The sequence below is a fragment of the Fundulus heteroclitus genome, chromosome 21, assembly GCF_011125445.2.
Source record: "Fundulus heteroclitus isolate FHET01 chromosome 21, MU-UCD_Fhet_4.1, whole genome shotgun sequence".
Lineage (NCBI taxonomy): Eukaryota > Metazoa > Chordata > Actinopteri > Cyprinodontiformes > Fundulidae > Fundulus > Fundulus heteroclitus.
In genome coordinates this window covers 5,784,161-5,796,302 of record NC_046381.1, presented here as the reverse complement: position 1 = coordinate 5,796,302, position 12,142 = coordinate 5,784,161, and the positions used below count along the sequence as shown (strand labels likewise).

At 41.0% G+C, this 12,142-nt stretch overlaps 1 protein-coding gene across 1 annotated transcript; it reads left to right on the top strand.

Moving 5' to 3' along the window:
• The first annotated feature begins 356 nt into the window (after positions 1-356).
• LOC118556938 (retinol dehydrogenase 12-like) lies at positions 357-7,314 on the top strand. The gene is made up of 7 exons (XM_036125625.1): positions 357-490; positions 757-872; positions 3,027-3,182; positions 3,289-3,393; positions 4,850-5,059; positions 5,352-5,544; positions 6,788-7,314. The coding sequence occupies exons 1-7, from the start codon at positions 477-479 to the stop codon at positions 6,888-6,890; spliced, it is 897 nt and encodes a 298-aa protein (XP_035981518.1). The 5' UTR covers positions 357-476; the 3' UTR covers positions 6,891-7,314.
• The last annotated feature ends 4,828 nt before the right edge of the window (positions 7,315-12,142 follow it).

Genomic DNA, 12,142 nt, shown 5'->3' with positions numbered 1-12,142 from the left:
TTTTTAACTACACTGTTTGATCTCTGGTAAATAAAGTTTTGTTAAAAGTCAACTTTTTGTGAATAAAGGGTTGTTAAACGTAAAAAAAAGGAAAATAAAAAGAAATAAGGCTTCTTCTTCTTCTTGCTACATTTTACTATAATTCCATTCTGCTTGCATCACTACCGCCTCTTCCGGTCGGACAAGCTAGGCGACGAAACACTGGTATCATGACCAAGCACAAGCACGCCGAGCACCCGGGGGCGAAACCAATGGCAGAGCGGGACCAATCAGCTGCGTCTAAAACAGACCGGGTCGCATCTGATTGGTTGGAACGCCAGTCCGTTGGGGGATAAGTGCTTCGTCACAGTTGCGCTTTGCTTTTTAATTCACGAGCGCTCTGTTGGTGTCGGACGCTGTTGATGAAGTAGCTCCAAGTTGGTGAAGTTTTCCGGGTTTTTTCACAACATTCGAGCTGCCGACCGGCCGGAAGTGATATGCAGGGGCTAAGGTGAGCGTACTGTTTTGTTTCTGGACGTTGTAACCTTTGTCACGGCGTGTGTGTTTACTTTTTGTGCCGTGTTAACTAGCATTTAAACTGTCGCCGGCTTCTAGCTAACCCAACAACTTCACGTTGTCAGCTATGAAGGGCAGGTAGCGGTTCCTTTACAGCATGTAGGTTTAACTTAAACTTTAAGCGCTGACTGTCGTGGTTTAGTGACGTCCACGCCCTTTCGCTTGATTGAGACACCCGCTGAGATTTCTCAACCTCCGCAGAAACCTGTTCCGGGCTCCCTGGTCCTCTGACGTGAAACTCGACGGGCAAACGGCGGTGATCACAGGTGCCAACACGGGCATCGGCAAGGAGACGGCCCTGGATCTGGCCAAGAGAGGTAACAGCTGCACGAAACTCTTCGTTTTTTTGCTCTTCTCTGGCTTTACATGGTCCGTTTTCAAACGATCTGGTGATTACCACAGACTTCTGAATGGCAAAAATCGAAGAGAGCATCTGTCCAGCTACATAAAACTCCTTTAGAGGCTCTAATGCTGCATTAAAATAGAATTAACAGTGTTATTTAAAATGTAAGGAAAATAACAGCATGATGATTATATTTGTGGAAAATAAAAGCACATCGTTCCCAAAGTAAAGACTAGAGGAATCAAAAAAAAAAAAAATCTTAAATGTTACTGGTGTTTTTGGTGTCATTCTGAAAATTCAATGCCATTATTCCAAGAAGAAACTACAAAAATCTTAATTTGTTGTTACATCTAGATTTAAAAACATTAGTTGGTTCTTTTATCAGCTTTAGTCAAAGGTAAGGGGTTTTGTGGAAAGTCTAAAGCTGCAGGTTCTGGTGACCTGTGGACCAATGGTGCTGCAATCTGATCACTTAAAACAACTTTAATATATATTTATACAGATTATGTAATCAAAATTTGAAGTATGCATTAAATTAATTCAAGTTTGGCAGCAAAACACAGATAACGTCTAATCCTGACCGTAACCAGTCTTTATTAGGATACAATTTGGTTTGGTGTTTTCCTGCAAACTTGGTTCTTCCTTACGTTCCCCATCCTTCCCTGGCTATCGGGTGCAAGAGAGCCAGAAAAAAGTCACCTTAAGATGTTTAAAATATGGAGTCGAAATGGTACGTTCAGTTGTTGCATCAAACAAAACATGGCGAGTACAATTTAAATTGTCAAAACATCCAGACCTAATATCATAACACGTGAAACGCTGGACTTTTTCCATCTTAAGTAATCAGAGCAAACTTGTTAATTTGAGGCCGAACGACGTCGATGCAGGAAAAGGGGAAAGAAAAGCAGCTCTGTTTGAACGTAACGTGTGGTTTTACACATGGACACCGTTTCTAACCATTTCTGCCGGCGAATACAATCGGCAGCCTTGATCTGACTCGGCTACGGCGTGAGAAGGGAAGTAAAATCCTAAATGTTGAAGTTGTTATTTCAGAAAAGAGAAAAGGCCTCGTTTGTCGGTTTGTGCGGACGGATGAGTGTCCGGAGCCCTAGTCGTCCGTGTGGTTTTATCAGCTGCTTGCTGTGCGCTTCAGATCAGAGCTGTAGTCATTTTATGAATCTTTAGAAAACCACAGAGCTACTGTTGTGTCACTGCTGACATTTCACACAGATTGTAGCATCTGACGTTTGCTTCACATGAGCAGACAAAGCTGATCACCGTCTAATGAGGAGGTCTTTGTCTGGCTGCGGAAGCGTCTTCAGGCGGCTGTAATATAACTTTTGCTCCCAAAACGACGGATGCTGCAAGGAGCATAAGCTCTTGAACTTGTTAGGGACATTCTTTTAATTTTTATTTATTATAGAATTGGAAACGCCCTTTAAGTATTGAAGATTTGCTTCAAAATCTGAAATACTTTTTTTTTTTTACTTGAACATAATCTGTGGCTCTCTAAAGGTTAACTTTATATTTAGATGGACTAACCTGTCTCACCTGAATCTGGAGGTACGAACCCGGCTGCAATCACGCCGTTGGTCACAAGAGGGCGCCATTTGTTAATTTCTGGGGAAGCTCCTTGTACAGTTGGCACCAGAAGTTTAAATGGACACAAATGTGTTTGTGGTCTTAAAGTCTTTTGTGCAGAGGGATCTGTTGTAATTCCTTAAAATGTTTTTGTTTCTTAAAACACGTAAAACTGCTGTTGAGAATATTGCAGCACAAAGAACATGTCGACCAGATCAGGAACTCCAAGCGAGGTTTAGTTGATGAGAAGTTGTCCAGTGAGCAATGGAGCCGTTTCCTACTGAGTTACAGCCTCTTGTTGCCACCTGTGCAGAGCTTGCTTAACACTGGCAGCAGGGCATCAGCACCACACCGTGCAGTCATCACTGGTCAAAGAAACAAACCACTGCAGCAGAAGTTGCTTTAAAAACTTATCATCCTGGAAAGTAAAAACAAAAATTATTCCTGAATCAGCTTGATGCTTTCTATGGTATCTTTAACTCCAACCAACACACAAACATTTGCTATAAATGTTAAACTGTAATGCATTTCTTTCCCCCATTTTTAGGAGCCAGGGTGATCTTGGCATGCCGGGACATGGAGAAAGCTCAGGCGGCTGTGACAGAAATCATCAAAAGCTCCGGCAACGACGCCGTCATCTGCATGAAACTTGATTTGTCAGACAGCAGATCGATAAGGGAGTTTGCTGAAGCAATCAATAAAAGTAAACCGACTTGTTCATCAAACTTTAATTCACTTAAATGCTAGGGGTATAAGATTTAAGTTTTTGTTTTTTGTTTTTTTTATTTTGGGGTGTTTTTGTTTTGCAGATGAGCCGAAACTGAACCTCCTAATCAACAACGCGGGTGTGATGGTGTGTCCGTACGGGAAAACCGCCGACGGCTTCGAGATGCAGATCGGAGTCAATCACTTTGGTAAATGCGCCCAATCACAGACGGACTCTGCCGGGTCCTGTTCATCCCGACTGATCCACGTGTACCGGCCTTAAGGACAATGATAATCCACTGCTGGTAGTTAAATCCGACCTAAATGGTCCAGTATCCCATTTACATGCATATAAATCTGCAGCCACATCACAGACTGCTTATTATCCACCCAGGAAAACATGAGCTGCCTGTTACCAAAGTTGTTTTCTGTGCTTCCATCTCTCAATTTTAACTGATGCCGTTGAGAGAGTAAAGGAAGAATAAATAATGCAGCGCTTCAAAACTCAGCATCGGGGGCTTTACCAGTTTTGGTACATTTTGTGACATATAAGTGACCGGCTGTCCCACATTTGGGGGTTTCCCTGAAGGGTTCAGCTGATGAATAAAATCCTCAATCCCTCAGTTCATGCATTATCCAGCAGACGGCGCTCTAGAGTTTGTTTATTGTATTGCTACCCTGATTTTTTTAATTTATCATTTTGCTCTGTGAGGCCTTCTAAATATATCAACACCAAACTAATGAAGACAGCTTCTTTAAGTATCAGTGATGCTTTTGTTCAGTAATCTTTTTATCTTAAACCTAGATTCCAGTTTAGTATTTCTGTGATCAACACTCAATTGTACAAGAACGGCTGAGTGAAACAAGGCGATATATTTACCTAATTTAGATATAATTGAGCTGAATAGTAAAATCTCCTAAGATGTATAAAACCTACTGTATATTTATTTATATAGGACTTTAAAATATGACACACGGTTCACTAAAGTGCTGTGTAACCAGTGAAATATAAGGGGATTAAAAACAATTAACCCCCCTAAAAAAACATTTACGCAACACAATGAAGGGCAAACGGATGTAGTTTCCGCTTTTTATATGTATATTTTAGAGCTGTCAGTTTTAATGTGTTTATTAATGCATTTCGGCATGAAATATTTATTTACACATTGTGTAAACATCAGGGCGTTATTAGTGATTTAGCCATTATTGGCCAGAATTTACATTTTATGGCACCAGGATGTTTTCATTCCAATCCTGAAAAGTGCTTGAAAATAAAAATAAAAATTTGTACAAGCATGTTTATTAGTCATTTATTGCAAAACTGCATATTGAAATGCCCAAATAGGCTTTTACACTTTCAGAAAGAAATATGCAATTAATTTGTGATTAATCTGTAGTTAACTATTGAAATTATACAATTAATCGCGATAAAAAATTTAGTCATTTGACAGCACTAGTATATTTATGATAAAACGTTTAAATGTTTAAAACAAGCCTGAATTATGTTTTGCAGATAACTGCTGTTTTGATGGAGGTTTTGAGCTATAAAAAAAGCCTTCAGCATGGATGACTTAAAGCATTTCCTAATATTCCTATAAAACCTTTAGAGTGGAAGTTGAATTTTTTTTTTTTTTTTTTTTTTTTTTTTTTTTTTTTTTTTTTTAGGTCATTTCCTGCTGACGTACCTGCTGATTGACCTGATTAAAAGCTCGGCCCCGGCCAGAATCGTTACGGTGTCCTCCATGGCTCACTCCTGGGGCTCCATCAACCTGGAGGACATCAACAGCGAGAAGAGCTACAACAAGAGCAAGGCGTACGCTCAGAGCAAGCTCGCCAACGTGCTCTTCACGCGCTCGCTGGCCAAGAAGTTAGAAGGTGCGTCTCCGCCTCATCCCCGCCACTTTTAGTCATCCTCTCTAGGCCCATGACGGGTGTCGCTGTTCTTTAGCCGGCCGGATGCTCAATCTGTCAGACTCTGCTTTCTCCCTCTGTTTGTCTCCCGCTGTCCTGGCCTCTGTTGTACGGGTTACGGACACTTTGAACATGGCTTTTTGTATTTGTGACTGCGTGAAATGTTGTGTGTTCGTTGCACCCTGGAAAACCTTCACACCCGCGGCGAATGCTCATGAGCTTCTGCAGCGTGATTGGCTGACGTGTTCTCTGGCAGGCACCGGCGTGACCGCCTACTCCCTCCACCCCGGGGTCGTTCAGACGGATCTGTGGCGTCACCTGAGCGCCCCTGAGAAGTTCTTCATAAAGATAGCCAGTCCGTTCACCAAAAACTCCATCCAGGGAGCTCAGACTACCATTTACTGTGCCGTGGAGCCGACTCTGGAGAAGGAGAGCGGTGGATACTACAGGTACGGGCTGTTCTACCGGAGCTGGACGTTGTATCAGTTCAGTTAAGATGGTTGGGAGCTAATGACTTTCCAAAAAAAAGTAAAAAAAAAAAACAAAGCAACTGGACTTGTTTTCCGTAGTTGAAGACGTTTCGCTTCCTCTCCAGGAAGCTTTCTCAATTCAAAAAGTCTGGAGTAATGTGGAGTAACACATTATGACTAATGACTTCTGGGCTTGGCCTCTGTGGGGTTTTCTCCCTAAACTATCACATTCTGTGATAAGATGGCTCGGAGATCTGAAGTTAAAGTAGCTTAAATGAAGCTGAGGTTAAAGTAGCTTAAATGAAGCTGGAAGTTAAAGTATCTTAAATGAAGCTGAAAGTTAAAGTAGGTTAAATGAAGCTGGAAGTTAAAGTAGGTTAAATGAAGCTGGAAGTTAAAGTAGGTTAAATGAAGCTGGAAGTTAAAGTAGGTTAAATGAAGCTGGAAGTTAAAGTAGGTTAAATGAAGCTGGAAGTTAAAGTAGGTTAAATGAAGCTGGAAGTTAAAGTAGGTTAAATGAAGCTGGAAGTTAAAGTAGGTTAAATGAAGCTGGAAGTTAAAGTAGGTTAAATGAAGCTGGAAGTTAAAGTAGGTTAAATGAAGCTGGAAGTTAAAGTAGGTTAAATGAAGCTGGAAGTTAAAGTAGGTTAAATGAAGCTGGAAGTTAAAGTAGGTTAAATGAAGCTGGAAGTTAAAGTAGGTTAAATGAAGCTGAGGTTAAAGTAGCTTAAATGAAGCTGAGGTTAAAGTAGCGTAACTGAAGCTGAGGTTAAAGTAGCGTAACTGAAGCTGAGGTTAAAGTAGCGTAACTGAAGCTGAGGTTAAAGTAGCGTAACTGAAGCTGAGGTTAAAGTAGCGTAACTGAAGCTGAGGTTAAAGTAGCGTAACTGAAGCTGAGGTTAAAGTAGCGTAACTGAAGCTGAGGTTAAAGTAGCGTAACTGAAGCTGAGGTTAAAGTAGCGTAACTGAAGCTGGAAGTTAAAGTAGGTTAAATGAAGCTGGAAGTTAAAGTAGGTTAAATGAAGCTGGAAGTTAAAGTAGGTTAAATGAAGCTGGAAGTTAAAGTAGGTTAAATGAAGCTGGAAGTTAAAGTAGGTTAAATGAAGCTGGAAGTTAAAGTAGGTTAAATGAAGCTGGAAGTTAAAGTAGCTTAAATGAACCTGAAGCTAAAGTAGCTTAACTGAAGCTAAAGTAGCTTAACTGAACCTTTGGTTGTTTGCAGTGACTGCGCTCCTGCTAACTGCTCCGCCGCTGGAAAAGACGACGAGTTGGCAGAGAAGCTGTGGGAGCTGAGCTGCAAGATGCTGTCCTTGTCCTGGGATTGATGTCTTCAGTCTGACTTTATGAACTGGGTCATCATCTCTTTAATACGAAGCACTAACGACCAAGAACTCCTGATCTTAACATAAAAACCTCTTCCTGCCACACACAGCATGTTCCCTGCTGTGTTTGTAAATGTGTTTTTATATGAGCTTTTAATAACTTTTTGGATTGTTTTTAATAATTACAGTGATAAAGTTATTTAGTCTTTTTTTTGTTTGTTTTTTTTTTTTGTTTTTTTTGCTGGATTCAACACGTTCTTATTCCATGTTGCATAGTAAATTTACATAAGTATCTAAACCAGAGAAAAAACATGCACTTCCAGCACTTGTTGGGTCAATCCACGCCCATTGTGAGAATCACTTTGCTGCTTCTCCATTTTACATACGTTTCTAAATTAAACATTTGAATTTTCAAATTTACAAACTGCTTTTGACTCCTAATTGAAAAGCTACAAGATTTTAACTTTTTATTCTGCACTAGCGTTCCAGTAAATATAGGTAGACACAATTTAACATTTTCAAATCAACGGTAGGAAAATCTTTCATTAGTAATAACAATCAATATGTATAAATAAAACTGCTATAAGATCTTTTTTTTTTTTTTTTCAATATTAGTAATTGTCATCCATCCAAAGTATACAATTTGACAAAAGGCCAACACCCTTAAATCATTTGAACACCTGAACAGACGTGTTGAGCCAAAGCCGAACAAGCAGTAATTTAAGTAGCAGATTTGTAAAACAATTGCAACATTGATCAAAACTGCTGCAGTACAAAAAAAAAAAAACTTAAGGACAGCGTAAGTCTTCTGCTGGATTTAAAGCCGGTGAGTACAGAAGTTTTTGAAGGAGATGTAAAAACATTGATCACCTCAGTAATCAACCTGGATCTTGGTAGAGCTAAAAATAGGTGATCGGGGTGGAGCTTGCGATCCACTTTTGGAGACCTCGGTCCTTGATGTGGCGGTCTTGGGTTAGATTCCCAGCCTTTGGACTTTGTCTTCTGTCTCAACCTGATTTCCTGTTGGCTTATTGTCAAAGGCTGCAGCCACTCCTGCCTCCCAAAAAACAAAAAAGGTTATTAAATTCAAGGCTACAGGAGATCAGACTGAGAATCGGGAGCCAGTCTGCTCAGAGCCTTTTATAGGTCAACAAAAAAGTTTTAAATTAACACTGAGGCAGGTACCAGTGTTAGACGAGCTGCTGCCTTCTGGACCAACTGCAGTCTTGTCTAACGCTAACATATACAAAGTAGCCTAATAATAGTCCAGCTGGGATGTAATTAAAGCATGGATCACATGTTCAAAGTTTTTAAAAGATTTCACTTTAGATAAAAGCCAGTTTGAAAAAGTATCACAGCCCAACTGAACGAATACTTTTCAAAGGTAAAATTGCCCTTCAATTTAACTTTTATATTGAGTGCTATTTGGTCCAAACCGTTACTTAATTCTTCTCACTGAAATTGAGGAAATATGTTTTCAGTGAGACACTGAAACAATGGTGTCATCAGCATATTAATGAAAAATGTATTTTTTCAAACTTTAAGGCAGAATATAAAATTGGTCCCAGAACAGATCCCTGAGGAACTCCACCAGTAAGGGGACGGATTCTCTAAGGTTTACTGAGAAACTGTTGAAGGTAAGACCTGCATTCTGCTGCAGTGCCTTTGATGCCACAGAGCTCCAGTCAGGAGATTAAGATGCTCTGGTCGACGGTGTCAAAGGTCTCCTGAATCCATGACCAATAAAAGATCACAGACTTTTAAAAGTGCCGTTTCAGTGCTATGAAGAGCTTTAAAACCCGACTGACACCTTTCAAGAACATTGTCCTTTATAAAGTGCTGCAGCTGACCAGATACTGTTCTTTCCAGAACGTTTGATGGGAATCGAAGCTTAAATGGGGTCTAAAATTTGAAAGGGCACGAGTCAATGTAAAGGCGTGAGAGAACCTCATGCTAACTGTGAAGTAAGGAGGTGGTGGTGGATCTATTGCTGCTGCAGGATCTGCCCAGCTCACCCCCACAAACTCTACCATGTACCAGAGGGTGGTTGAAGAAAATGTGAGACCATGTGGAAATCCCAGACCATGATCCCGCTGAGATGCTGTAAGGGTGACTTGAAACGTGCAAGAAGCTCCTCAAACATCTCACAGCAGAAGCCGAGGAGTGGGACAGACTTCAACAGCCCCAAGAAAGGTTGTAAAACTAGTGTTTTTCCTCCAGTTTAGTGGTTTTGTGTTTATACGGCTCTCCAATTGTTCTTAGAAAGAAAAACGGAGAGTTGCGGATGGTGGTAGATTACCGCAGACTGAACAATCTGACAAAAAAAGATGCTTACCCATTGCCTCGTATAGAGGAGACATTCACCCTGCTGTCGGGCTCAAATGATTCACTGTCTTGGACCTTAAGAGCGATTATTACCAGCTGGAGGTTGAAACAGTTGATCGACCAAAGACAGCACTCACAACCCCTTTTGGCACGTGGCAATTCAGAAGGATAACACAGGGCCTGACCAACTCCCCAGCAACCTTCCAGCGAACTATGGAGAAGGTGATGGAAGGCATAAACCTCCATGAGGTCATTGCTTTCCTCAACGACCTCATAATATACTCCATCTCGCTGGAGGAACATGAGAAAAGACTTATACCATACCATACTAGCTTTATTTATAAAGCACTTTAAAACAACCACAGTTGATACAAAGTGCTGTACAATCCAAAAACACAACAAAATAAAAATAATTATAATTAAAAGTAGTTTAAAAACAAAGACATACACTTTCAACTGGATCTCACTGGTGTTGAAAGCCAAGTTAAATAGATGGGTTTTAAGACGAGCTTTAAAATTGGACTTATTTACCAAAGTAAAGTGTTACTTACGCCTCACACATTGTGTTGGTAAAATAAAGTGTTACCAAGGACTTATGAAAGTCCTTGGTAACACTTTATTTGAAGGGGTGTACATAAGACTGTCATAAACATGACATAAACATGACATAACACCTGTTGTGAACATATATGACTCTTTATGAATGTTTAGGACTGTTGTCATTAATTGTCATTTGGTAAATTATGACACATTAAAGCAAAGTTGATGTTGTTTAACATGTCTTTGTCATGACAAGCCCTTAACTTAACAAAACCCCAAGTCAAGCCCTTAATTTAACCTAATCCCAAGCCAAGCCCTAAACTTCACCTTGTCTCTGATAATGTCATGTTGTCATAACAAAGACATGTTAAACAATGCCAGCTTTGCTTTAATAGTGTCATAATTTACCGAATGACAATTAATGACAACAGTCCTAAACATTCATAGTCATTTATGTTTATAACAGGTGTTATGTCATGTTTCTGACAGTGTAATGTCAGTCTTATGTACACCCCTTTAAATAAAGTGTAACCAAGTCGTTAAACGTAATGCAGATTTTGATCTCAAACTGTCTCAAATGCAAGTTTTTTCAGACCTCAGTGAAATATTTAGGCTGATGATTTAGAAGACCCAGGGCCAGGTCATTCAGCTTTGCCGGAAATGACTGTGGAGGACTGGCATCGGCTGCAAAAGGAAGATGCCACCTTGTGGAGAGTTATTCAGATATTAGAAGCGGAGTTAGATGTTGAGGCAGTTGACAAAAGGTCTGAGGAACCAGAGGTAGCTCTCCTTTTGAGGGAGAGGACAAAGTTACTTTTGGTAGACGGTGTACTGTTTTGTAATGTTCTCAAACAAAGAGTTGAGGCTTATAATCAGCTTATCATGCCCAGTAGTCACAGAGAGAGGGCTTTCCAAGGTGTTCAAGATGATGTAGGTCATTAGGGCATAGAAAGAACACTGGAGTTAGCCAGAGCAAGATTTTACTGGCCAAAGATGTCAAAATACATCGAAAGTAAATGCAAAAGATATGTGTGAGGCGTAAGTCTAGGGTTCAAAAGGCGTCCAAACTGGTTAACATCATCTTCACGGGTCCTTTAGAGTTGGTTTGCATTGATTTTCTGACATTGGAACCCGACTCAAGAGACACTCAGACTATACTAGTAGTAAGTGATCATTACACAAAGTATGCACAGGCGTACCCAACCAGAGATCAGACAGCAAAGACTGTTGCTACAGTGTTGAGGGAGAATTTCATTAGTCATTATGGTTTCCCCCGCAGACTGCATAGCTATCAGGGAGCCTGTTTTGAGTCAGAGGTTGTTGCAGGGCTTTGTAAGCACGCTGGAATCTCAAAATCTCGGACAACTCCCCACCATCCAAGAGGAAATCCGGTAGAAACATTTAATTGGACACTGCTTGATCTCTTGGCAACTCTGGAGGAGAAAAAGAGGAAGTATGTCAGACTCCTCGTGCATGCTTATAATTGTACGAAACATGATGATTTTCTTCTCGTGTTTGGGAGGGAGCCACATCTCCCCATTGACCGTTGCTTCAGCCCGGCAGGCCATAATCCCAATAGTGACACACATTATGTGAGAGATTTGAAGAGAAGACTCAGACATGCGTATGAACTGGCGGCGAGAAATGCAGAAAAGCGACAGCTGTTAAACAAAAGACGCTAGGATGCTAAAGTGACTGCTCTGCCCTTAGAAGTAGGAGACAGAGTTTTAGTGAGAAATCTGAGTCTCAGGAAGAAGCACAAATCTCAGATAAGTGGGAATATACTGTTCGTGTCGTTGTCAAATAGCCTGATGAGAGTATCCTTGTCTATGTAGTAAAGCCGGAAGATGGAGAAGGCAAAGAAAGGGTTCTGCATCGTGACATGCTCCTTCCCTGTGGGTTATCACCCGCAACTGTGAGGGAGGCTGAGGAGGTTCAAGATATGCAGGGCAGTCAGGTTCAGGTGCCAAAGACACCTGAGGAAGTGAGTAGTGCGGATGCTTTGTCTTTTGTGGAGGACAATACAAATGTGGAGTCCCATTACTTGATACCTGGAGTCCCTGAACAGTCTTGTGCCAGTTCAATGAGTCTATAACGCCACTGATACTGGACAATGAACTAAACATACAGGAGTTTCCTTCTTTGCTATTTCCAAAGAAGATTCTAAGTTGTTTATTCTGTGAATGACAGAACTGGATGTCATTATAAAGTTCCTTTTCATACCATTGTCAGTGTTTCCCGCAGAAATTTGCTTATGCGAGGCGGACCGACTGGCGGAGCGGGGGGGTGGGGGGTGGGGGTGGACGACACGTTTTCCGCGGAGCCGAACCGGGGGGGGGGGAAACGATACGTTTTCCGCGGAGCGGGGGGACGACGACGACGACACGTTT